Source organism: Podarcis raffonei, chromosome 10, assembly GCF_027172205.1.
Source record: "Podarcis raffonei isolate rPodRaf1 chromosome 10, rPodRaf1.pri, whole genome shotgun sequence".
Lineage (NCBI taxonomy): Eukaryota > Metazoa > Chordata > Lepidosauria > Squamata > Lacertidae > Podarcis > Podarcis raffonei.
Window position 1 is genome coordinate 28,665,692 of NC_070611.1, and position 27,886 is coordinate 28,693,577.

General features: G+C 42.3%; 1 protein-coding gene across 3 annotated transcripts in view; it reads right to left on the bottom strand.

The window, feature by feature from the left end:
* The window catches only part of SLC38A4 (solute carrier family 38 member 4), a 33,625-nt gene that overhangs the window by 5,411 nt on the left and 328 nt on the right, over nucleotides 1–27,886 (bottom strand). Inside the window, exons 1-13 of one of the 3 annotated variants that reach the window (XM_053407541.1) lie at nucleotides 26,649–26,669; nucleotides 10,218–10,460; nucleotides 9,553–9,643; nucleotides 9,346–9,461; nucleotides 7,225–7,298; nucleotides 6,454–6,546; nucleotides 4,579–4,660; nucleotides 4,400–4,482; nucleotides 4,219–4,277; nucleotides 2,395–2,673; nucleotides 1,415–1,494; nucleotides 804–904; nucleotides 220–344 (exon numbers count right to left, since the gene is read on the bottom strand). In XM_053407541.1, the coding sequence (XP_053263516.1) occupies nucleotides 220–344; nucleotides 804–904; nucleotides 1,415–1,494; nucleotides 2,395–2,673; nucleotides 4,219–4,277; nucleotides 4,400–4,482; nucleotides 4,579–4,660; nucleotides 6,454–6,546; nucleotides 7,225–7,298; nucleotides 9,346–9,461; nucleotides 9,553–9,643; nucleotides 10,218–10,336 (1,302 nt within the window). In that variant the 5' untranslated portion in view covers nucleotides 10,337–10,460; nucleotides 26,649–26,669. Of the gene's footprint in view, nucleotides 1–219; nucleotides 345–803; nucleotides 905–1,414; nucleotides 1,495–2,394; nucleotides 2,674–4,218; nucleotides 4,278–4,399; nucleotides 4,483–4,578; nucleotides 4,661–6,453; nucleotides 6,547–7,224; nucleotides 7,299–9,345; nucleotides 9,462–9,552; nucleotides 9,644–10,217; nucleotides 10,461–11,984; nucleotides 12,112–26,648; nucleotides 26,670–27,886 lie in introns of those variants that run through there. The other 2 variants (XM_053407540.1, XM_053407539.1) reach the window with 2 other exon arrangements.

The window sequence follows — 27,886 nt, forward strand, 5'->3', positions numbered from 1 at the left end:
AAAAGTGGCACTGAGGCTTTTCCTTGCACCTCTGCCATTTCCCCTTAAATGCTTAAAAAGAGATAGGAACTGCTACTACCAGGGTTGTGACTGGTCTGATCAAAAGATCCCCCATAACATGGAAAAGCAGCTACATGGCAACAATTCAATATCCAGTCTGTAAAAGGTCCTCTGGTATGGGCTGCTCAAAGATCATTTAATAACAGTCTCTTGACTTACAGGGAAGAGGACTATGGGCACAGTCAGGGTCACAGCCACAAGTACAGCGAGGCGAACCATTAAAAGCAGGGTGTCAAAAGTGTACACTTTGGTGTAGGTATGAAGAAGCTCATCCTCCACTTCGCCTGCAAAAGGGAAATGAAGAAAGTCAGCTTTCTCACGCAATCTCATGTCCACTCAGGGCCATAGACATATATGGACACATGGACACACGCGATTGCAATTTGAGAAGTTATAATTAACAGACCAGACAATTATTTAGCTTTGGGAGGCCCAGATCAGAAATAACACTTAACCATGTTAAACACTAGCAGTTACCGGTATTTTTGTTGCCTAACTTGCTCTAAAGCTTCAAGGCAAGCCACGGGCCTATGTGTCATACTGGAGGGGCAGGCTGACCCCGCTCCCTGGTGGCCCATGCCCACTCGTGATTCGCTGATTAGGCAAAAGTGGGTGGAGTCAGAGGCTTCCTTTGCTGCCTGGGAAACAGTCCCTGGGATTTCCAATGTCGGATCTCAGCGCGTGCGTAGGAACTCCGGCTCGCAATTGCACCCATCTCAATTACTGAGAGAGTTTTGACTCACCATAGAAAGTCAGGTAGCCAAACAGAGCAGCAAGGAGGTACATAGCAAGCATCCCAGTGATGGAGACATTGGCAACACTTTGCATACGTTTTCGTGATCGACTGAATGGGAAAATGAAATAAATTAAATTAAAAATGCATGTAATGAATGAAGAAGCCATTACTTTCTTGAAAAGACTAACCAGCTCAAGTATTTGTGTATACCGCAATTCCCTTTATAGCAATTCCTCTTATTGAAGGAGTGGGGAACTGTGGGACTCCATCTCCCATCAGCTCCAGCCAGCATGGCCAAAGGTCAGGATGATGGGAGTTGTAGTCCATACACCAACCACCACCAACAAATGTCTTAGTGACATGACTGGGGGAAACCGAGCCCCTGGCAGAATTAATTTGGCCATTTGGCTGGGGGTTCTCCATCCCTGAACTAAAAGCTATAAAAATATAAAGATAATAGCAAAAGCAATAAATATACGAGGAAAATTAATAGGAGAAAAATAATTCATTAGTAGGAAATCAATTAATATATTTTTAACTAAAATTAGAAAAGGAGGGGGGAAGGTTTCAATAATGAGCCTATTTTAAGTAGAGTATATTGATGAGAAGCAATCTTACTTTTTCAGTTCACTGTATATGGGTAGCACTTCAGGATGGCACACAAATGCAAAGGCCAGGATCGGTATTGTATAGGCAGTCTAGAACAAAAAACAAGGATCCCAGTTGCTGGTTAGTTTTTTTCCACATCTCACTGGGCCAGTTTACTGAGCAAAGTGACTGGCTTTATACTGCAGCTGTTCCAGGTAAAGGTCTAGACAAGATGTAAGCACTGAGTAGGGGGACTGAATGAAGGAACGCTATGCAATGACTTATCAAAAGGATATCTTGTGTATAAATTTGGGGAACCATAAACACAGCAAAGAGATGGCATAGCCACTGGCCATCGCCTTCCCCTGTGTACTGCTGACTCAATAGTAGCCAATGTTGCACCTTCTAGATGTTGCTGGACATCCTATCAGCCTTAGCCAGCAGGTCCCAATCAGTATTTATGAAAAGGAGACAAATAATCTCAATCTAGGTAGACACCCAGGGGGGTCTTTGGTCTTCAAGAGGAGCCCAGTAAATGCTTCAGACTGGCATAATGACTGGGGCAATCTGTAACTCCCAGAATGACTCTGTGCAATAAAATTCTGAGCTTCCTGTCAGTCAAGGGACAATGGCAGGCAGGCAGTTCTATGGGAAACAAAATCGTAATAGAGCCTTAGGTAAAGGGACCCCTGACCGTTAGGTCCAGTCATGGACGACTCTGGCGTTGCAGTGCTCATCTCGCTTTACAGGCCGAGGGAGCTGGTGTACAGCTTCCAGCATACAGACTAAACCGCTTTTGGCGAACCAGAGCAATGCCCGGAAATGCTGTTTACCTTCCCGCCAGAGCGGTACCTATTTATCTACTTGCACTTTGCTAGGTTGGCATGAGCAGGGACCGAGCAACGGGAGCTCACCCTGTCGTGGGGATTCGAACCACCGACCTTCTGATCATCAAGCCCAAGGCTCTGTGGCTTAGACCACAGTAACACCCATGTCCCACAGAGCCTTACCCGTGAGTTAAACACAAAATATTTGGGAGTACACTTCTCATCATCCTCTCCATGGGCTTCATATTCTACTCCGCTCTGATGCATCTTATCTTTGGCTTCTTCAAAACTGGAATACTGCTTGTAGGTGCTGTCCAACATAAAGTTTACTTCAGAATTGGCAGAATCGTTGGGTAGCATCACGACATGCAATGGAGCTGTGGTGCTGTTGTAGGACCAATTGCCAGCACCACTGCCCAAGACTGGGAGAGGGCACGGTATTTGGGATTTCTTGTAAATGACCTAAAGTAAGATTACAAATATGCATACATATCAAGAGACTGAATATGGCAAATAATAAGTTGAAACGTTGAATGCCTTTACAAGACATTGCTATTGTTCTCTAACAAAGTTCTATCTAATTGGGCGATGTTTCTGTTTTCCTGCTTTGTGCTGTCTGTGATTGATTCCCTGCAGTCACTAAAGTGGGGATCAATTCATGGCACAACAGAACTGTCAGGAGGGATTGGGAAAAGAAACCACAGAGCTCGGGTCCCAGAGAAGCATTCCAAAGGTCTGCTCTGCCCACTAAAAAGCATAGAGCATTCTGAAGGGCCACTCTAGTCCCCACACTCTGTGCCATGTGCACCAAAATCCCCAGGGGATATTTTTTTGTTCTCCAGCAGCAGCAACAAAAAATTATGGGGAGCTTTAAGGATTTCATTTGAAGGGTGGGCCTTGCAGGTCGACAGCCTCGATTCTGTAGCAAAGCTTATTCATCTTGTTCCTGGGCATTTTGCATATATTACAGTGCCCTGGTGTCCTTTTGGTTAGCAGATGGCTACAATACTTATCCTGCTTACTCCATAGAAACTCAACTTAGATTGAGATGAAAACATTCTGAAGCACGCAGCTGTCAAATTTTCACAAAAAAGGGGGTTTTTTTGGTTGCTGTTTCCTAAAGGGGTGTGCATCATAAAGATGTGTGTGTGTCTATGATGATGAAAGCAGACAGGTAAATGGAAGAGGAAATTGATTTGAATTTGAATGAATCCTATGCTTATTTGGTCTACTGCCTGGGATGTTTTAACAGGTCTGCTTTGCAGCTTGGAAGCATGGTTAATCCCAGGAGCTGGTTGCCCAGTGAGGCAGAGCTGCAGCGATAGCATTCCAGCATCATCATCACTGCCATTCACAAGGGGTGAGGTCATTGCAGTATGGCACACTGGCTGCAATCCAGTGCTGACACCAGTGTGCTATGCAGCGCTCAACTTGCTGTCACCTCAACCTTTACCCTCACCCCAAGTAAGCTACAACTAACTACACTGCTGAGGTGAGACTACTGTTGCAGCTCTGCCTCTCGTGGTTGAGTTACCCTGCTCTGCTTCTTCTCAAAACTCATTCACAACACGGCCATGCCATGCCGTGATCTTGTCTCGTTTTTATCACTCTGGGCTACTCAGCACACTTCCTAAACCACAGGCTCAAACTTCTGTTGCAACAGTTATGGTGTAGACTTAGTCTTGTTTTTTTGTTCTGAGGTCCCAGATCTCCTGCCTCTTCCCCTTCTTTTAAACTTTTTTTGTGTGTGAAAAAACTTTGTTTACAGACCCCAGTTATCTTCAATTTGCTCAGAATCTTAAATTTGCATCTATACATTTCAATCAGCAGGCGTAACAAATTTGCACCAATTTGCCCCTGTCCCCTGAATGTGATATGTCTCTAACAGCACCCTTGGCTGGAGCCACAGTCCACACTATATAAGCACACTGTTACCACTTACACATATATTACACATACACACATTGTTCTGCAAATGTTGCTACACCATTTCCTATAATTACTTACCACACTTACGAAGAATACCATGCAGGTAAGTGAAAATCCACTTGTATAACCGAGATACCCTACAAAAACAACAAAGTGAATACACAGTTAAACCACAGGTGAAATTAGACGACCAACTCTAAGAGTTTGATAGAGGTAAGTCATTATAGATATATTTTAATAAGGTAGTTGATTGGTTTACCTAAATTCTTCAGAAGTGAAAGTGGAAGAATCACACCAATGCTCACAAATATCACAAGGTAGTTCCCATTTAGATACCATTCCCTAGAATGAGAAGACAGAATACCCATGTATCAATCAAATCTGTTGAGGGTTATAAGGAGACTTCGCTGAATTAGAGAAATGTAACCAAGCCCATACCCAGAATTCTCTTCAAGCCCTAGAAATGCTCTGAGTACTTCTGGAAGTTCGTACTTAATAATGAAGAGGTAGCTTGACATTGCTGAAACGAGAAAGGATGAATAGAGTATGATGAGAAGGTCTGAAAAAGGGTATCCAAAACATTCAGATCATTAAATTTTCAGTTAAACAGAAATGCTGTTCATGTCAGCTTACATGGGGAAATCATTCATTCAGAAAAATATGAGTTTTAAACTCTGCAACATCCTCCCTTGCTTCTGAAGTCTCTCATCATCATTGTAATAGTGGTGCTGGGATTACCCGCCTGTTTCAATGGCCCTTACATTCCTATATGTGACAACCAGAAGCCCAAATGCTTTCTTACCCTTTGATCAGAACAGTTACAGCTCATTTTGAGGTTGTTCTTCTCTGTCATTAAGGATGCTTTCATATGGCTTGGTTCAGACCTAACAATCAATCACAGCCTGCATGGGTTGTTGCATTCCTCTCTTCCATGCTTGGGCAAAAAGAGGACTCGGAAAACTTCTTCATTTGCTTTTGAATAAACCGAACCTTCCCACCACACTCAAAAACAGGGCACTGTATTTCATTCTAATTGTTGCTTTGTTAGGATAAAACCACAGTGCCTTGTTTCTTACTGTAACATTGAAGCGTTCACAACCACTCTGAACTCAGCTCGTCCAAAGGATATTGTCGGTTGGCTCTGACAGCGGCAGAGTGGAGGCTAGCTCCACCCAGGGCAGACATGTGGGGCACCCCCACAAGGGGACAGGGCACAAAAGGAGCCCGCAGCACCCCTGGGTCAAGCCTTACTTGGGAGTAGAGTTGCTGGTGGCAGCGTGCCACGGCACAGATGAGGAGAATGAGCAGCAGTGGTGGCAGTGGTATGGCAACTCCCCTTTCTCTGCTGTGGCTGGTGGCGTTGGACCAATTCAGGCTCCAATGAGGGATCCTGTTGTGGGGGTGCCTGGTGCCGCCTCAAAAAATGTGCCTGCCCCCCCAGCCTCCCCACTATGCCACCAGGCTTTGATTCCCTGAGAAACGTGAAGTACATTTTGTGCTGATACAGTGATACCTCGGGTTAAGAACTTAATTTGTTCTGGAGGTCTGTTCTTAACCTGAAACTGTTCTTAACCTGAGGTACCACTTTAGCTAATGGGGCCTCCTGCTGCCTCAGCACCGCCAATGTGCGATTTCTGTTCTCATCCTGAAGCAAAGTTCTTAACCTACTATTTCTGGGTTAGTGGAGTCTGTAACCTGAAGCGTCTATAACCCGAGGTACCACTGTACAATGATAAGCTAGCAACGCACAGCACATAAAGTACCTCCCATTTTATTCTGGGTTCCTGTAATTTCATTTCATAGCTCTGCTTGTGCTTTGAGTATTATACAGGATTAATGAGGTTAGAACCAGGCCAAAGGGAAGATCACACCGACTTTGGCCTTGGGCTGCATTGCCACTGGCGTTTGGAAAGTTCCCTGTGAAGAAATGAGGCCCTTTGGGGAAAAAGGGTTCCCCAGCCCGATGTAAGCTATGAAGGATCAAAATTAGGAAGCATACAACCTTGGCTGCCAAATATAACAGAGAAAAGGGTCCTACATTGTATATTGCATTTAGGCTTTTAAGTAGATCATGAATGCCATGAACTGGCCTCTCTCTATGGGGCATTAACATGAGTGTAAAAATAGCTTTCAGTATCAGAAATGTCATTGTATGGTAATTACTGTATTGGGCATCATAATTAAGAGTTTATTTCTATGGTGCAGTATTCAGGGCTGCTGTGGCACCAACAGCAGACATCCCTCCCATTTCTTTATTATAAGAAAATTACTGTCATTTTAAACCCTCCCATTAAAAAGACATTTCCCACTCACCTCCAATGTTCTGCATCGTAAGAGAAACAAAAGCACTAATTTTTCCAGGCCATCCAAATGCCTTTTCGCCTAATTTTTCGTATATTAGTGAACCTAGGAGCAACAGGAAAGAAAATATTTTACTTCAAATATCTTTTCATTGATTGAGTTTTGCACAACCCTCTGAAGGAAGCAAATTCAGAGGGCAACCATACATTATAGTGGGGCTAAGGTGCGGTCACCGGAAAGCTATTTCCATGTCTATTATCTAAGTACGTGATTGTTTCTCCCCCCCCCCCTGAAATCAATGGCAATTAAGACTGCTTAATTCTGGTTTTTGCCCATAATGGCCACTTATTCCTTTCTGGCTGGGCAGCAATTATGGCCCCTCACATTCAGCCAGTATTCCTGGCAGCCAGAGCTCATGAGTTTTGGCTGGCCATTTGGGAATTTTCCTGGCCGGCTGGGCCAAAGGGCGGGACTGCCCTCCAAAAAGTGAAAATCAAATGGGCCAATCAGAGGCCCCACTGGTGGGCTGTGCCTCACTGACTGATCGGGTATTGGCTGCTTCCATGTCCAGTCAGGCAGTGGGGCATAAAAGCTGGCCGGCATAATATGGGCTTGTGACAACACTGTCATTGTTCCTGAGAAGATCTGGGTCATTGTTCTTTGCTATTTCTGTCTTTAGTGTGCAAAACAGTGCACAAGTTAAACTCGATTTTTTTTGTCTGCCTGGCTGGGATGTGGTCTCCTCAAATGACTCGCCCGCCACCTAGATAATAAATGGCATACCTCCTTCCTTGGATGTCTTCAGCAACAGGTGAACTGAATAGAGAGACATTATGGCTACACTGAGCAGCAGGATTCTGTGAGGAAGAACAGAAGTTATAAATCGATGAGCAAAGATAAAATGAACTACACAGATTAGTTATCCATTCCTTTGTAGAGACATCAATTCAGGTGTGCCATTTTAAGTTCAGTAAAGGGGAAAGAACTTTCATTTTGAAGGACATTGACTATAAGGTTCAAAGGCCTACAAAGACAACATTCCTCAGTGTATTCTAAGAGTTTTTAAAATATATCTTATCTAGTCTAAATCCAACACAGAATAAAACATGGCTAAAACTATGGCATATTAAATGCTAAAATATATTTAACTTAGCATGCAGTTTGACCCACAGATTGCTGAATACAGCAAGTATATTTAAAAGCTTTATATTGTGTGTCTTTTACCAATGCAACAATGTGCTTCCCTCAGGTCTCTGCTTTTTTGAAGAACACCAAAAGTGTTCCTTCTTTTCTTTTTAAATAATGCAAGACAACGATCTAAAATTTTCATTCAGCCTTTCTCCAAATTGGAAAGTTCCACAACACAGGTTTTAAGGAATAAAATCATTTGCTGATCTGGAAAGCTTTGTAAGAAGATGTCTCCCCGACTGATAGGTCTAGCTATATAGTTTGAAAGTTGCTCAGGCGCATCTGCTGTTGCCTGTCAAAACATATGCTATATGGATAGTGTATGTCAGCTACATGCCATCACAGTTAGCATTTGGCACGATCAGATGTTAGGGGGCAGCGTGTCTATAGACATATTTCTATTCACAGAGTTTCAGATTTAGTGCCATATGGACAGAGAGCATTCTCTTCCAGTCTCCACAGTAGGGATAGTATCACTTCGATTCCACAGATACAAATTAGGTGAGTTATTTATTTCTTTGGCATATTTGCCCCAGTTGGAATTGCAACGTTGCTGCTATGTCATGGAACACACAGGGAGAGATGGACCCCCCCCCCGGCCTACACAAATATAAATTAATATAGCCAAGTTATAGGCAGGATAGTTGACCAATAATAAATGCATTAGATAGATTTTTGGATTAAGTAAGTGTGATATGGGATCCTGTGTGAGGGAGACACAGTCTTGAATGTGATCACAGCATTGATAACAGTACTGGATTGTGCTACAGTGCGTGTGCCCTTCCAGACTCCCCCCCCCCCGTTTTTTGACAGCTGTATTCTGCAACGTGTCATTGAGCCATTAGTGCATTAGTGGTGGGTGTGATTTGTGGTTCTGCAATGCTTCCCCAATGTTCTTGCATTATTGCAACTAAAGTAGGTCTAAAAAAAGGTAAAGGTAAAGGACCCCTGGATGGTTAAGTCCAGTCAAAGGCGACTATGGGGTTGTGGCGCTCATCTTGCTTTCAGGCCAAGGGAGCCGGCGTTTGTCCACAAACAGCTTTCCAGGTCATGTGGCCAGCATGACTAAACTGCTTCTGGTGCAACTGTGATGGAAACCAGAGCGTATGGAAATGCCGTTTACCTTCCCACCACAAGGGTACCTATTTATCTACTTGCACTGGCATGCTTTCAAACTGCTAGGTTGGCAGAAGCTGGGACAGAGCAACGGGTGCTCACCCCATCATGTGGATTCGAACCACCAGCCTTCTGATCGGCAAGCCCAAGAGGCTCAGTGGTTTAGACCACAGCGCCACCCGCATCCCTGACCCACTAATAGTGCATTAGTGGTGGATGTATTTGTTGATCTAAGTGTGATATGGGATCCTGTGTGAGGGAGACATAGTCTTGAATGTGATCACAGCATTGATAACAGTACTGGATTGTGCTACAGTGCATGTGCCCTTCCAGACTCCCCCCCCCTGTTTTTTGACAGCTGTATTCTGCAACGTGTCATTCAGCCATTAGTGCATTAGTGGTGGGTGTGATTTGTGGTTCTGCAATGCTTCCCCAACGTCCTTGCATTATTGCAACAAAAGTAGGTCTACTCTGAACATGACTAAGTCTAGACCCAACCTATCACACACACACACAAATAATTTCTTATTTCAGGATATTATAGGTCCAACTAAGACTCTCCCATTCCACCCCCCCCCAAACTACATTGTGGATACCTACACAAAAAGTATGATTCCAGTGTTGGCCATGGCATAGGACAACCCCAAGATTCCACTGCCCATGATGGCATTGCTCAGGTTAAATGATGACATTCCAAATGAAATATCTCCTGGATTCTGTTGGAATAGAACAAGGAAAATGTGCCATTAGTTATGTTGTGCATCTGCAAGGACACCACTGCAACTCAACTGTGACTAAGGGACTTACATATTCATCTGAATAATTTTCCAATTTCTTTTTGCCCAGAAAGCCGTTGGTAAGGAACTTCTGACTTTCGGCATCATCACCAACAAAGTGACTAAAAACAAAACAAAGAAACGAACAAATAAGCAAGGAAAGAAGAAATAAATGTCTTTGCACTTTAAAATTCAGGCTGCGGTTTTACACCGGTATTGCTTTATTTAATAAATGTATACCCCACTTTTTGAGAAAGCTTCTCCGCAAAGCATCTTCCAATAAGATTTAGAAATCTCAACAATATTACAATGACTGCAATGCAGAACTGGCACTGGTACGAGTGCCACAAGATACTCATTTTTCCCTTGTATGAAATCATTCTTTTATTATGGCTGCGCCTACAACTTTGGAACTCCTTGCCAATTGACATCAGACAGGTGCCTTCACTGCACTATTTCTGGCACCTGTTAGAAGCAGTTTTGTTTAGGAAAGCCTATCTAGACATGTAGAATTCCTACAAAAATGTAGATGGATGCCCTGCTTAACTCATTAAATGCAAATGTACTAAGCAGAACAGTGTACATTATCATTAAATTTTGTGATGTGTGACCCACTTAGAACTGTGTGTTCCTCAAGTAATGACCAAGTGGGTAAGCTTGCCTTTTTTACCTTCTCATTCTGGCAATTAATTGTACCTGCTAATCGTGGCCTTTTCTGGATCTCCCATATCGGTATAGGTGTCTTCAGTGCTGTCGCCACTGTTGCTCTCCTCGTCAAGGTCTGTGTTGACTTTTCGCAGTTCCATGCGATCCATTTGAGCTGTCAGCGATTTCGAGTACACACAAACAACCCCGAGGCGTCTTCAGTGTCAACAGAACTGTACCTTCTGCTTTAAAGCTTCCGCCTTTGCAATATGTTGACTCTCAGAACACTCCGTTCTATAAACAGAAAACCAAAGACTTCATTAAAAATTTCCTCAAATTAGGTAAAATGTGTGGGAGCATCACTTGGGTTTATGTTCATTTTGTTTTTTTAAGACTACATTCCCCCTCTGGGAAAATTCTGAGTAAATTAAAATTCTATCCAGAGTTTATTTTCAAAACGACGTAGGGAAGAATTATATCTCAATAATCAAGGTGCTTTCTTCAGCATTATTATTATCATTAATATGTCACGTTTGTTTATTTATTTAAGCCAGCCTTTCTTCTAAAAACTGGGTCAAGGAAGCTCACAAAAAATAAGAACTCATGTGAGCAAAAAAGAGGAAATAATATGAATGATAAGTCACACAAGTCATCATCCATCTGAAAGAGATGCAGTATAGCTGCCCTGATGTAGCGACTGATGTAGGCAGACAAGATCAAACATTATTTTTGCCTGCACAGGTCAGTTCCTTTCACTGATGTGAATGGGGAACCCACATGCCCAGCAGCTCCATGTGTATTTCAGAATTCACGTGAAGCCCTGTATTAAATAGGATTGTAGCACTTGACTGAAGGGCATCATCATCATTGACATTCCCACCTTTCCTGAAATGAACTCAAGGTGGCACTCCTGATTCCCTTCCTCCCCATTTTACCAACACCACAATTGCAATAAAACTGCTATACCAAAACCACCCACAAATTCATCAACTCAAGATGTCTGCACAAAACTTTCCATCTTCTATTTGACGAAATAATATATTCTTATCTGTTTCTTTTTTAATATCTATGTCTTTATCTATCTATTAAAGGCATGGTCATTTTGATTAGCATTTGTAATTAATTGACATTGATAGCAGTTTACATTCCTGATCCAAATGCACAGATACATGCTAAGCTCTAATTCCTATAGAATATTTGAACGGCACATTTTTCAATGGCTTAAGAAATATTCAATTACTTACAATCATGGTTATTGCTGAGAATAACCACAGGCAAGGAAACAGAATCACATAGTTGTTCGCCAAGAAACTATCAACACTTCAACTCTATATCTGCCAGTATAACACATTAATTGGATATAGTGTTCCAGCAAAATTAAGTCCCATAAACTTGAAAGCCCCCCATATATTTTAGCGTTCAAAATGGCATTCAGAATGTTGCAGAACTGAAAGTTATGAGAAATCTCAGCAGCACAAGCAGTTGAAATTTATTTATCCCCAAGTTTAATAAGAATTTCATATTTTTTCAACATGGAATATTAGTCACTCGACAACAAGAAAACTGTCACCATTTTGTTGAGTGTAAACATACCGTTCCCAACAAACGTCTGGTCATATATTTATTTATAGCATGAAAACATTGAAGAGTTGATGTGCAGAGAACATAAGCATATTTTCCAGTACCCACCCAGTGGCTTGAAGTTAAAGACTTCAGTTTGAAAAGCAGATAGCAAAGCCTGTTATTTAAAATATGCAGCATCATTTTAAAAGAAATCAATAAGGAAAGAACACCATGCTGTTTGATATAGTTTCCTACCAGAGACAGGCAAACTGCATATGGCTTTCTGTCTGATCACTCCAGTCCCCGTGTGAGAGTGATCACCTAATCTGGCATTAGGTCAGAGAAAACTAGGCTAACATTTCAGAGGACTGATAGCTGAGATACAGGGAACTCCAGTTAGAGCAACACAAAATTATGTTGTCTTTGCCATGTTATTATGTCCTCTGGCAAGCTATTTTGTCCTCTGGCAAGCAGAATGACATTGCATTATGACCCAATGCATATTCAAAATCTGTATCTAAACTTAAAAGGACAGTAGCATATTTGAAAGTAAAATGCCAGCTGAAAGAAAGTTTAAAAGCACATAAAGAAAAACTAGCTAAAAAGTCCCCAAATCCAAGTAACCACAAAAATTATTAATCTTCCAGAGGAAAAATAGCTAAATTCTTTTTTACTGACATTATTCAAGAGAAAGATTTAGGGTAATATATAACAGACAATTAGTATTTATTCAACTCCCCCCCCCTTTTTGCTATAGCTTTGGGCCTGCATCTACATAGCTATAAAAAAACACTCTAAAATGCTCTGGGGAAAAACCTGTTTTAAAGTTCACAATGGAACATTTCATGAAGTTTCAATTTCAGCTCTACTGCACCATCTGGTGTCACAATGTTATAAGACATTTATAATGTCTTCTTTTTGTTTTTCCAGTTTAGCTGAAACCTGGTTTACAAAATGATCACTACAATCTAGCAAGGCAGATCCTTGCACAGTCTTCGTTGTGCACATCCGATTTACTTGCAAATCAATGCACGCTTGGATGTGGATCCATATCCCAATGCTCATCTGGGGCATACTGAATTTTCTGGGTGCATTCTGCAATGTGGATGCAAGTTGTGCATCCCATATGTGGTTGTCTCTGCAACTAGCTGAATAACATTTAAGCTGGATTCAGGCCAATATTGTTTTAGTCCAACATTGAAATGGAGGACTTGTTTCCTATAGTGTGTTATTCTAACGTGAGAAACGCTTAAATTGCTTCTGTCTTGTATTGGCTTGCAGAATCAAACTAAACTGAGTTCAAATAAAGTAAAATGCCTCTTTAGAACACAGTCACTTGCCTATTCTCTCTCCATCACAGGAGAGGTGACCCTGACAGTGTAACCAAGACCATAAGACAGAGTTCAAAACTCATAGCAGGCACATGGTGACCTGAGATTGACCCAAGATGGTGAACAAAGAATGCGACTAAGGTTGTAACCCTATACTCATTGACTTGGGAGCAAGTCCTATTGAACTATATGGGCTTTTCCTTCTGATTAGAGAATAGTGCACGGGTAGGCAAACTAAGGCCCGGGGGCCGGATCCAGCCCAATCGCCTTATAAATCTGGCCCACGGACGGTCCGGGAATCAGCATGTTTTTACATGGGTAGAATGTGTCCTTTTATTTAAAATGCATCTCTGGGTTATTTGTGGGGCATAGGAATTCGTTCATATTTTTTTCCTCCAAAATATAGTCCGGCCCCCCACAAAGTCTGAGGGACAGTGGATCGGCCCCCTGCTGAAAAAGTTTGCTGACCCCTGGAATAGTGCGATAAGGATACAGTCATAAAAATCCTCACTTAGATGTCATCACTATTAAATAGAGACTTACATTTCATTAAGCATGAATAGGACAGGCTGTACAATTGCCTGGGATGCTCTAGCTGTGTAAACAGATTCAAGGAAAGCCTCAGTAAACATTAACAACTCCACAATCCTTGCCGGTGCATGCAAACTCTGAAGCTGTTCAAATGGGGTATAACATTATTTATGTTTGTGTACCATCAATGCGAACTGTATATTTCACCCAGTACTGCAGATATTTCTGCCAATGGAGCACAGAGGCATCAACACGAAGCAATGATTTGCTTATGGGAGCTTCCTAGGTGTGTGGGCCCCATCTGGTTTCAAAGGAGGTGGAAGCATTATGTAGGCATATCCTGAAACTGCATAATCTAGGAGTTATCTGGAGCCATGGCAGCACTGGATTCAAGCAGTTCCCTATCAGGGATTGGACTCAAGAGGGCAAGATGGAGGAGGAGGAATGGTGGAAACCAACCCCTCTTTCTCCTGATGTTGCAGAAGAAGAGGGAGACAGCTTTGATATACAGCAGAGCTTTGAGGGGTTTGAGGAAAGTCACAGAGACTCCCAACAAAAAAGTTGGGAAGTGTTAGAAGGGGGGGGGGCATGGCAGGGCAGCCATATGACACGTTGTCACTGAAGAGTATTTCTGACCCCCCTTCTCCCAGAACGTGGTGTTTGTTAAGAGTACAGGAACAAAGGACTCAAAGACATTTGATCACAAGTGGCCACCGTAAGGGAAGATGCTGTTGCTAGGGAGGACCCCCCACAAAATTTTAGCCTCGCTCAGGGTGCCATATTATCAAAGATTACCAAAATCTGCCCCTGGCCATGGGTTCTGCAAGCTGTCAGTGGTATCCAGGCAAAACCGCAAAATGGTGCTCTCCCCACCAGTGAAGAGGCACATCAGGAGCAAGTGGGGAATAAAGATCTACATTGGAAACAAGGTTGGGAGGTGACCAGCAGTGCCTCCTATTTGCCAAGAGGACGCTGTACAGGTGGCATGAGGGGGCGCTGCAGAAGGGAAGGCAGACCCAGTCTCTAATGCTGGAACTGTCACTGCTACCATGGTGGCAGCAGCAGCAGCAGCAGCAGCAGTGGGTGATGCATTCCTTGCAGGCAAAATCTGCCGGCCCTATGGAACCTGCCACCTGAGTCGGATGCCTCACCTTGCCTTATGGGTGGGCCAGCCCTAGTGGAAACCACATCCACAGAAATATTACATTCCTTTAAACACAATGAAGAGTTGGGCCCCATTTTCTGAAGAGCATACCTAATTATCAAGCCACAGATTTGATAACATCCATGTTTGCAGGTTGTAAATCTTGCATGTTTCTACAGGTATAGACTTCCATGGAACTAAATTCCATTGGTTTGGGGTATTGCCTGAAGACAGCAATTTTGTAGAAACTACGCTGGTTCTGGTCTGATCAGCAACTGAATGGGAGACCACCCAGGAAACTCCTGTATACTGTCTTGTGCTCCATGAAGAAAACACAAGGAAACAGAGAAGCAAATGAATTGGACCTAATCATTTTCAATTTCTAGATTGATGGGAATTTAACTCGCTATTACTTGCATTAATTTGCCAATCGCACTGCAGACAAGATTTCAATGAGAGCCACAAAGGCACTCCCTTCTGGGAAATAAAGCATTAACGTTTTTGAAGATGAAAAGCTCTGTGATCTCCATGCTAAGATGAGCAAAATTAAAACCTCCCCTTTTCTTTTGTCAATTATGAATGTAATAATTAGCTACATAAATCGAATCTAGCCAATGATAGCTAAATTATCTCAGAATTTAGAATCAAAGATTGTATGGAATTTCTACACACACACACACACACAAAGTCAATTCCAACTGTTGAACATTTGGCAGTAAAAAATAAGCATATGAAATCTGCTACTGAATATTTTTTAACCCTTTTGTATTTAAATATGAATTGTTAATTTCATATTGATTTTAAGATCCCCTTACTTAAAAGCATAATGAATCTTGCAAAAAAATACCTTCCTTCCTTCCTTCCTTCCTTCCTTCCTTTCTTTCTTTCTTTCTTTCTTTCTTTCTTTCTTTCTTTCTTTCTTTCTTTCTTTCTCTTGTTTCCACACCAAGATATAACTTATTAATTTAAAAATGGCACCTGTCTTTCAGAGTTTTCTCATTTAAGACCTTCTAGAGCTAGACAACGATTTAAAAGCAAATGGGAGTGTATTAGATAAACCAATCATCAATGAAGAGAACCCAACACCTCCATTTGTCCTACTTGCGTCAGCTCTTTTTTTAAAAAAAGAGGAAAAAGATAAAAAAAAATCCTGGTGCACGTTCAGGTCAAACATCACTGTTACTGGAGCTATTTGCTTTTTGGACTTGGAAGTTGTACAAAATGCACATCTGTAGAAGGTCTGACACAGATTTTTGCAACTGTAGGCTGCCTATTTCACTCATCTGTACTTTCAAAGAAGCGGCATAAGAATTATAAGGTATTTTTTCTGGATATTACAATTTCTGTAGACTAAAGCAAGACTACAAGAGGTCAACAGCTACTCTTGTTTTTATCTTGCTCCTTGCCTCAAATACAAAGATGCTCTGCTGAGGTTTTCAAAGAGGTTGAGAAGCAAAAGCAACAGAGTGAGGTACTTTTTCACACAATATAGAATCAGTGATGACATTCCTTGCTGCAAGAAGCCACTAATTAACACGTCACTGGAAAAAATATTACTGTAAGGGTGATAAGCCAATCATGGTAATATATGAGTTCCATGATCAGTGGCAGTATACCTGATTCCCAGAAGTTGGGCATTGGCATCTGGTATTGATATTGTTCTCATGCATTACATGTAAACCTCCTTGTGGATACTCAAACTCAGAAAATAGAATGCTGAATTGGATCATTTTATTGATCCAAGCACAACCACAGTTATTGTCTTAATTTCATACTGCACAGGAAATATGAGTATTTGAGGTCTGGGTTTCTCTTATTTTTTAAAAAGTACCTCAAACACAAACCTCTGTTATCTACTTTCAGATAGTCAATACAGAATAATACGTCAGGGCCAGAGAAGCACAAGCCACCTTGTTCTTGTGCAATGAAGCTGTCCTATTCCAGGGCTTCTCCCAGCTAGCTCTGAAAGTCTGCTTTTGAGGTTTTAATGCTATACAGTGTAGAGTATATACAATCACCTGGGAGTCAGTTCCACTGAAGTCAATGCGACTCACATCTGAGAAGTTGTACTCCAAGAACCAGGAGACTCTCTAGAACTATGAGGGATGGGTGGAAAGTGCTGCAGGGCAAGGGAGGAAATCAATGGGATTGGGGCGCAACTCTTGCACAACACTTTGCAACAAGCCAAGCACCTTTGAATCCAACCACGATATAACCAAAACCCAGGATATATCAATAGCTATGGCAGTCCTCTACCCGCATACCAGCATTCATTCTAATTTCTGTTCTTATTAATTCTAATTCTAATCTATCATCAGTGCCATCCCGGTTCCATGGAAAACCAGTGATGATTACAGATTTAGGAACAATCTATCAATTTAGAAATATCAGGTAAGGTAGCCATTTTGGGTCAGTCCAATTTCTGACTGCCCATTGGGAAATCATGTAGCTGGACACCGTGCAACATTAAAAACAAATTATAGGTAGAAATATATTCTCCAGCAGGAGAATAGTCTAAAACTGTTCTTTGTTATATGCTGGATTTCCACTGGCAAGACTGTGATTTTTATAGGGGTAAACATTCAAATGTTTTTGTCCCTCCATCCCTCGGAACCTGAAGTGGTCCACTCTCAGCAGGACTGTAACTTCTAATTCTGCCCCTACACCCCGAATGTGCATTTGATTCCAAAGAGTAAAATATGGATTAGGTGGGTCTGCATTAAAGCTGGTCACACATCGCACTCTAGTCTTGGAACTCTATTCCCTCAAGTGTATAGATCTACCTTAGACAAGCTCCTTCTGTGTACCAGCAGTGAAGACACAACACTTCTTCAGCTGTGAAAAAGTGTCCTCGGGGAAATGCCTGCCTTGAGAGAAGGGAAAGGGCTCTGGGGAAGCCATGTAAGTATTCACAGAATGAGAAGGGAAGTGCAGTTTGGTCAACACCTAGCATTTGACAAGTTAAGGTTTCTGCCAGATACATTAGCCTGAGTAAATTCAGCTGGGTTCTCATTTGAAGGCAAACCTACTTAATTCGTACTTCCAGAAACAATATGCAAACAGAAACACAGCTCTTCTTCAAAATTGACAATTCTCCTAATTTTGAAATGCAGTTCTCCAGCCAAGAAATGCATTTGCTAGGTGACCCAAAATGTATATATAGTGAAGACAACATAAAAAATGCAATACATTAAGCTGCATTTCATGAAAATTTGACTATTAGAAGATATTCACACTAAAACGCTGATGATGAATTTTCATGAGGGCTTCAGAAAAATAGCAATTTGTGTACAGTTGTGGAAATGTGGAACAAGACTGGAAAAATTAAAAACTGAGAGATGCCAAAATTGTTGTCCATTAGCCTTACAATGATTTGAAGATGAAAAACAAAACAGACCAACTACCTTTGGAATGTGGCACAACAGAAAGAAACCAAATTTTCACCCTGTCATTTTCACAAGTTTATCTATGATTTTACTGAAAAGCAAACTTCACAAAGTACACATACAAAAAAAAGTTCAAGGATATATCTAGTAATGCCACCAGGACAGAACATTGGGGTGGATATGTAGAACCCAACTCAGCAGAATGAGCAGGTGCACCCCTCAAAATAACAAGACTCACTCTCCACACTGAAATAACACACATTACCATCTTTTTAAAAAGCACCTCCTATAACATTGTTAAGCCCAGAGTCTAAAATTACCTAAGTGCACCACTAGCAAAAGAATATTTTTTACACTCAACAAACATGCTTCATTTTGTGACTTTCACTTAAAAAAACTGGCGTCAGCCATTATTCCACATAAGTTTAGAATAATGTTGGTTTCTGATTCTATCATCTCATTCTATCCAATATGCCGACCTTTTCTGTAGATTTGTTATTATATTTATACATTTATTTAGAATATCTCTAACCTGTCCTTCATTATAAACAAGCTCAATATGATTACATCTTGTTTAAATGAAACAATCACCGTAAGAAACACACTTAATTACAAAAGCAGATAAGACAAGTCTAATTAAAACCAAAATCTTCCAAATGCAGAAAATAACTAATTAAAACTGATATCCTCGGCAAATTCCTCTGCAAACAGATAAGTTTTCACTGGGCACTGAAGTGAGAAAAAGATTAGGCACCAAGTCCCTATTTTAAAGGGAAAGATATTCTAAAACTGGCATGCCATCAGCGAAAAGGGCATTTCTGACATCACATAGTGCCCAATGGTGGGACAGATACCATTGTTATGGATGCTGCGCAGGAGTCATTTGACTTTAGAAAAGCAGGCATAAAATGCCTGTCTTTATTCAGAAGTGACAAGCAGGCAAAGGGGGACCCTTTCCCGAGTTGCCTTTCCCTTTGGCAGTTGTGATGGCAGTGAAGAGAAGGGGCCCCCATCTTGTCCTAATTACCACCTCCACCCCTGAACCTACAATCGACACAACTCTTACCACTCCTCAACTCCTCAAGCAGATGGTTCATTTGTGGGATGGGGAGAAACTAATTCTAGAGCACAAAGTGTTTGAGCTATTACTTCATGGCACCCGCCTCTCCACCCCACCCCATCTCCCAATCCCAGCCCCTACATGTGAAATACCGCAGCTTGATTCTTGAGCATATGACCCGGCATTTTGAAAGAAGATGAAGACCTAGATGGGGAAAAGTTAATGCTTAATTCCCGTGCTGACTAATGTGATCGAGCCAGTAAAAAGTTCCAGCCCGTTGCCAAGAGATCAGTTGCTGATAACAAGTCTGTGACTCATCCAAAGAGTTCATGGCTGGGCAGCAGCGACTTGAACCCATGTTCCTCCAGCCCGTACCCACCAAGGCCTGATCAATACTATGCAGAGGACAAACAGCACCCGCCCGACAATAAGCTGGGTGAAGAGAACCGCAGTGAGAAATCCCTGGGGACAACCTTTTCGGCCGAGGTCAGCCCAGAGGTGTATGATAAACGGTAAAGAACCAGAGGCTTTGCTTTTGGTCATCAGCAGAGAGGGGAGAAAGCGACCAGTTCAAAAGTGATGTAAGCTCTGTGAAGCAACACCCGCCTTGTGTTATGCAATACACGGCAGCCTGAATTTGGCAAGGTTGCACTCTTCTAAATGATATTTGCCTTCAATCTACTAAGAAAACCTTTTGGCTAAAATAATTCTATTGGTTACGCTTAGCAGAATGTGCCAGGCATATAGGAACTTGTACAATAGCCCATTATTTTTTTTACAGAGAAAGTGGGGATTTAGAAAAAAAGGAGGAGGAGGAGGATGGTTCTAATCCTGTCTCTCCTACTACCCTTCTCATGCCCCTCTCCACTCCATCCATTATTTCTGCCGCACGATATTTACTTCCCCTCCACCCACCACCACAGCTTTGGCAAACATTTGTAGGGTGGGGAAAGGGGATGGAGCTGGACTGTTAAGATGCAGGTGTGCTTCCTGTAGCTACCATCCAAGCCACAATAATGTTTGCAATGATCATGTGGGAGAAATGTCCGTGAAAATGCACCCTTGCAACTATTGTTAAGCAAGTTTTCCGTATTTTGACAGGACAATGTTTGCTTGTTTTCCCCCAAAGAAAAATTATAATAAAAAGAGGCCCAATGTCTTTGAATTGTATTATTATTTTTTTGTAGTCATGTAGCAATGGGTCATCATGAAATGGGTGCCCTGCTCAAACGACCTATGCAAAAAAATAAGTAGAAAAATGAGCAAGGATCTTTCGGTAGCAAATGCATTTTCCCATATCAGAAAGTCCTTGCACTGTGTTTATGACACAATGGTGTAATTTTGTGCTAATGCTGATTTGCAATTTTGTAAATCTCAAAAACACAATTTGCAAGGTTGTGTCCATGACCCCCTTGAGGAGGGGGGAAATCTAAGAAAACAAGCCCATTATGAGACTTTGCAACAGATGTTTGCTTAGCTTGAACTCCACAAGTACTGCTGCCCAGTGCTTTGGTACATATTTGTTCCTGAATCCTTTCTCAGAGGCACTATTTAAATATGATGATACACCAATGTGTGTGTGTGTGTGTGTGTGTTTAGCCTGCCTATCAAAAAAAAGTCTTCACAGATGTTTTTATCAATAGCAAGAAGTAATCCATGGTGTTACATTTCGCATTAAAACTAGTGTGTTGGATACGCTTTCCACTCATTATTTTATTTTTCAGGTGCTTGTATTATTCCCTAGGATTCCTACTTTAAATTATTTCTAAAACGCTTGTGACAGAGGAGCCATGGGCTTGTGAGGAAAGGAAAAGATTTCTGTATAGAGAGACTGTGGATGGGCTGCATGTGTCTAATTTGAAATGTGATAGGAATATCACACATGGCATGTGTTTCTCATTCCAAGTGGCAGGAGATGAGATAGTAAAGCAAGAAAGTGACAATAGCAAGGAAGAGTTTCTGGACCAGGTAGCTCTTCCACATCGCTGCCACAATATGGAAAAAAGAATGTATGTTGTGAGTGGCATTTGGTATGTTAATGTGGAGGTTAGACTCTTTAGGCTGGAACAGTTACATTTCATGGTCTTGGATATAGCCAGTTCTCATGGCTTCATATGAATGGGCCTCCTTCAAAATCTGTTCTCTGATATTTGCAGATAGTTTTATTTTGGTAGTAGACTCAGTGTACCCTTCTGTTGATGGGCAGGTTGGCAGTTGTGCTGGGAGCTTTCTCATTCCTGCTTTGCATCAGAACAGATTGATAAAACTGAAAGGATAGGCAGGAGGGGATGAGTTGCTTTTCTTGTGCATTAAATACCCTCAGGACTAGCATTGTACAATCTTTAGCCACCAGAGGGTATAAGCTAATTTGCATGGTGACTTTTCTAAATGCTTTATTAAATGATCTATTGAAGGCAAGTGTCATTGTGTCTAAAATGCATTTATTAAAAGATTATTCCATTAAACTCATATTTGCTAACAAATATGAGCAAATCATAGCGTGGTCTGACTCATTTATGTATTGTAAGGTAAAGGTAAAGGTACCCCTGCCCGTACGGGCCAGTCGTGTCCGACTCTAGCGTTGTGCGCCCATCAACACAAATTATGTTCATACTCATCTATTATTTAAAATCAGCATCTTATTAAAAATGTGCTTGCAGTTACACAATAAAGCACAATTTGGACTGAAGACCTATGTACGCTTGCTTGAGGGTAAGTCCCATTAAATTCAATGGGACTTACTTCTGAACAGACATGCACATTGTCAGTTGAACAAATGCATGACTGAGTCCCTGTGTAGTACATTATTTCGTCATATTCTGGGGTTCCCTGTGTTGGACTCAAGATTCTTCTCTCTTCTTCCATCAGTTTCACAATGAAATTCCCAGGACAGAGTATGCATTTATTTTATGAATCAACAAAGCTAATCATTAACAGGTGTATGTCACCCATTTATCCTAGACAATGCTTTTTGAAGATAAGTACCAAACAGTGACGTGTGGTGGGGTTTACTTGCTAAGCTTAAAAAAAAAAGTGAGAAAACCTTAAATTTCACTAAGAAAATGGAAAACAAAATAGGCACTGCAATTTTTAAGAATACATTTTTAGAAGTTGCTTCTCCAAAAATCCTATCATAATACAAAAAGTACTTTTGCTTGTGCCTGTATAAATGTAGCATGATTCCTTAGTGATAAAAGAACCCTGGTTGATACTGCATGTGGACATAGCCTCACGTCACGTGCCTGTGAAGCAGTGAGTGTGGTTGAGTGAATATTACCTAGAATACTGGTAGATTCCTACCTAGGTAAATTAGACTAGGTTATAGAATCTGGATTTCTGCACGTTTCTGACTGTATAGGAGTACCAGAGACATGCCTAGCTGCCTGTCTTAGGAGTGATATGAGGTGTGACAAAAATCCTCTATGGTAGTTTTCTGCGACTTTCCAAAAACTGCACTCACTGTGTACTGGGAACCTTCATATGACCCAGGTCCACCATACAATGACTGTGTAAGTGACTTCATCAGGGAAACCTGAGTTACCTGAATATCTCTCTTCCTCTTACCCCCCCCCTTTCTATTCCGCTCATCATTACTGACTGCTGAGAAAGAATGGCTTGCTCAGCAATCTTCAACAGCTTTCCATATAGTCAGTTGGAACAAACAACATGTTCCATCCATTCGGATTTTCCAGAACAAAGCAGGGATAGATTTAGATATATCTCCATAGCCTATCCCATGTCAGCCCATTTGTATATACAATGTTTATTGGTAATATAGAAAAGAATACTTTGTTAAGACTTACGTAACATATGCAGCTCTTACTCTTGTTCACAGAAAAGAAAAACAAATCCTCAGAAATATAATTGGATTGGCTAAAAATGTCCCATCTCTCATATAGCCAAAATGAATAAAATAAATTTCTAATAAAGAGCTCTCTTTCTAAAAATGTAATTTAATCCATGACTGTTCTCTAGAGCCTAAATAGTTATTGAAAGTACACATTAACTGTATCAGTAATGCATAATAGCTCACAGCCGACTTCTCAAAGTGGCTCACTGTGCCAGAGCCTTTGAAACAAATGGGGCTTAGAGCACTTAAGATTCAAGTTTCTATATAGCTCGGGACTTTAAGTTTGTCATAAATGCACAGGAGACCTAAGCAGCCAGTCCACAGGTACAAAACATGCCCATAGCAGCCCAATATATACAAATTCATAAGCAGTACTATGGATTAACAAGTATGTATCCATTAAAACGACTGCAGTTTATCTTCTTCCTCCAACCAGCTGCCGAAAATCACAGATGGGGAGAGTGCTGATGCACTTAACTCTTGCTTTCAGGCTTCCCATAGGCACATGGTTAGCCGTGGTGGGAAAGAATACTGGACTATAACAGGCCCTTGGCCTGACCATACAGTGCTCTTCATATGTTTTTATGTCCCTCCCTATGGTTACTCTTGTGGGGAAGACAGGGCCCGTGTTTCCTTTGCCCAGAAGTGAAAAGGCCATTGTGGCAGCTTGACTGGTGACTGGGAGTGGCTGCTGAGACCATATAACACCAGTCCTGAAAGACCTACATTGGTTCCCAGTACGTTTCCAAGCATAATTTAAAGTGTTGGTGCTGACCTTTAAAGCCCTAAATGGCCTTGACCGTTCAGGTATACCTGAAGCAGCATCTCCACCCCCAACGTTCAGTTCCTCCTGCTAATTAATGGGCAGAATATCTGGGAATATCCTCTCACAGGGGAGGGAAGTGTTCATCCACCACACATTATAGGGGAGAGGCAACCTGCCTCCTCTCATAGTGGCCTGCTTAGGCACTATTTTGGGGAAGGGGAGGGCTTGTGAGTTGGCCAACACTGGAGGAGGAAGTGAGGCTTGTGAATTTAATTACATCTTCTCTCTACATTCTCTTCCTCCCCATCAACCCCCAATAACTTGAGCACTACCACTTATGTCAGGTGAATTGTCAGTCTATTGGGGGACCAACAGAAAGCGTGGACCCGACTTTTTAAAAATGTTTATAACCAGATCAAATTATATTCCTAGCCTACTTTATTTGAAGGGGCATGAGATATTGAGCAAGTCTCCTCGTAAACAACAGTGGGTGAAGTTGCATCTTTTAAGCTGAAGTATATCTAAAACACCTATAAAAATAATGGCTTTGTTTAAAAGTGTTGATTCTGTTTTCAACTACTGCTTTCTTCTTCTTCTTTTGCTTGGACCTCCCCAGAAGACAACTTCCAGATCAAAACAAGGGGTGGGAGGGAGGCAACCAGTGACGGTGGTGCGGACAGCCTTACTGAATAACAGCACTAACAGAGATGGCTGCAATGGCGTGGTTGTTTACTTTGGTACAGCATTAAATAAAGGCTGTGGATTCACCATAGCAACCTCCACATCACATAGCTGCCATGCTGCTTCTAAGAAACAGAGGACCTTTTGGAAGAAACATAGAGGACTGTTTGAAAGATCGCTATTATTTCCACATTTTATAGATCACCAGGGCCCATGCTCTCATTAGGCCAACTGGGCCATTGCCTAGGGCGCAAATCTCAGAGTGGTGCAGAAACTGATCTTTGAGGGACAATTTTATACCGATTAGTTATAAAGTTTCTGGTAATGTTTTGCTTTTCTTTTATATTTTGAAGAAGTTTATCATTTTTACAAGACATGTTTTTGAAAATTGAAGTTAGCATTAAAATAATAATATTTTTTTTTGAAGGGAGGCAAGCAGTTAGCCTTGCATAGGGTGCAAAAGAGCCCAGCACTGACACTGTATATAACACATACATATACACACATCATGCAACAAAATATAGCCTGCTGTCATTTTAGTTCCTCAGCTAAGACCTGTGCTTTTGTATAGCAACACCACACCTGAAAATGTTCCTTCAGCTATGTCTATCAGACTAAATAGATAAAAATGACACAGAAAAATAGGCTCGGTTTCTTTTCAGTGATCCTGCGGCTCAAACTTGCCTTCTTATCTCTCTTCCTCTACTGGAACCAGTTATTTTCTCAATGGTTTCCTTTTTCTGTAAAGGTTTACTCCAAAGCAGAAAAATGCCCTTATATATGCATAGGGACAGGGAAGACATTCCATTTTATTTGCACTTTTAACAAGAAACTACCTAAGTCGCACTACTCTAACCAAAATGTGAACACAGCTATCCTTTGAAATTAGCCCTTCTCCAAATTATTTATTCTCCAACGAATGCATATATTAGGGGCAAGTGTGAATAAAAAGGCATATATTCATGACAATTACATAAAAATGCATTATATTGGGGAAAACTGATTGCAAAAATGTGTATTAGTTGAAACTGCATAAAAAATATATTAGGAGAAAATTGTACAAAAAATTGATGATTTTTTGTGAGGATTCTTTTTTAAAAGGCATATTGCTTGGAAATGTGGAAAACTGAATTTAAGACTGGAAAAATGAGAAACTAAGAGAAACTAATAGACATATTTGTCCATCCCTATTTATCCATTTACTTAACATTTAATTTAGTACTGCAAATCAGGAAGAATTCCCTTCAGACAGGATGGACTGATAAAATAAGTAGCAGTAAACTGGAAGAGCATTTGAGTATTTTGGGATGGATTTTTGAAGGCCTTCAATGCACATATGAGCTGCTATTGTTTTAATAGTAGTGGTATAGCATCATTAGGATATGCATAGGATTATATTAGAAGTCTTCCTCAAGACTAGTTTCTCTTACTCTGGAACTATTTGCTCTGGGAATAGCAGGTGCAAAGTAGCCCCCCCGCCCCCCCGGACTTGCAGTACATCAATTAATTTGCAAAAGTTAAAAACAAAACCGGGGTGGGATTGGAATGGGAGATTACTTCTTGACCCCCCCCCTCAAAACAGCCCAGCGAGAACTGATAATGCAAAGTACAGTAGCCAGGAAATGCTGAGAGTCTGTTGAGTGGTGGTGAAATGGGGTGTTCTGGGGGGGGGGGGGGGAAACATGGCTTGGTGGCTAGAACATTTAAAAGGAGCAACATTTATTTGTTTTGTGGGAGCAGCGCAACATTTTGTTTCCGCTTTTGCAGGAGCAGTGCAACATTTTGTTTCCGCTTTTGCAGAAGCAATGCAACATTTTGTTTCAGTTTCGCAGGAACAGCGCTATTTTTGTTGCCATTTCCACTGGCCCTATCTAACAAGGCCACCTCACAGCGGTGGTTATAACTTGCAGGACAAGTTTATGACAGAACTGATGCAAAATCAGAGCCACAGACAGAGGTATATGTGGAAATTCCCGAACACACCTGCTTTCTAGACAAGCTCAAGTCCCTACTTCAAATCGCTTTCACATGATCACCAGTTCCACTGCTTCTTCTCCTTCAGGTGCCCAGGGAAAAGACACCCAGGCTGCTAGCTGGGCAATTCTTACCCAGGAAAGATTAGCTAGTTTGCCAGCAATATTCCTTCCACTCAAATGAAAACTGGGGCTACCAGCTTGCGAAGCCACACATGTCAGAACATAAGAGGCTCATCTCCTGCAGAATTATGTTATCCCAATGGCCAGCCAGATCTCTCTAGCAAGCCTGACGCTTGTCCCCCTCGGGGCCTGAAGGCAAAGAGGGAGCTGATACGCAGCACATCCAACCCTCTGTCCATGCGTGTCCAAATGGCGCCTGTTGCTCTGCAGCGCCCCCTCGAGGGAGAAGCCTCCTAGCGCAACTCAGCTTGCCCCGGGCCGTTTGGAGGGAGCAAAGCGGCGCTCCCTTCTCGCTCTCGACCAAGAGGAGGCCGCGAGCGCCTGCAAAGCGGCGCCGCGCGCTCCACGCGCCCAGACGGAGCTCGAGCGGCGAGCGTCTCTCGGGCGGAGACAAAGGAAGCGGGCGGCGAGGCGCAGGGGGCTCCCCGCTTGCTGGGAGAGGAGCGCGTGCGCAAGAGACCTTCCCGTGAGAGGCTCCTCCTCTCCGCCGTCGGGGGCATTGTGCTCTGCGGTCAAGCCGCCGAGGCAAGGCGGGCGGGCGGGGGAGCCACGCTTCGCGGGAGTCACGACCAGGGAGGGAGACGAGGGAAACGCATATATAGCCTGGGCAGCTGCGGCTGCGCTTGGTTGCCAAAGTAAACTGCTGCTGCTTTTGAGCGCCTTTCTTACTGAATAAAGAAAATCGGAGCTTTTTTGGGGGGGTCATCCTGCAAGCCCAGGCTGCAGCAATTCTCGCCTTCCTGTACCCCAGTATTTAGTTAAATCGCACTGCAGCGTCTGGCCGAAACTAAACTTTGCTTTACGCTTCCCCATATACTTTGGATCATCCATATCCATTCCGTCTCCACTCACTGAGTTGGGTCCCTGGCACCCCGTCTCTCCAGCACCCTGACCCTATTTCCTTGCCACACCGACTTTCCGCGCCTCTCTCCTTAGCTCGCGCAATCGTCAGCTCAAGGGTTGACACGGAACCGATTACGTCTGAACGCCCGCTCCTCTCGTGGCGGGGAGCGACGCGCGTGAGAAACATAGGCACCCACAAGGGCTCTGCCTGTCAGTTGGAAGCCCCTTCTTCTCACCCCCCCCGCCACCTTCTCTGATCGCGAGAGCCTCGATCAGACGTGGTTGGCAGTCCACACGCGCGCACACACACACGCAGCTGCGGCCACCCCGCCAACGACGCGGGATGGTTTGAAATGGGAAAAGCCAACCCGGGATTCCGAGAGAGAGACACTCGTTTCCAAGCTGCAGC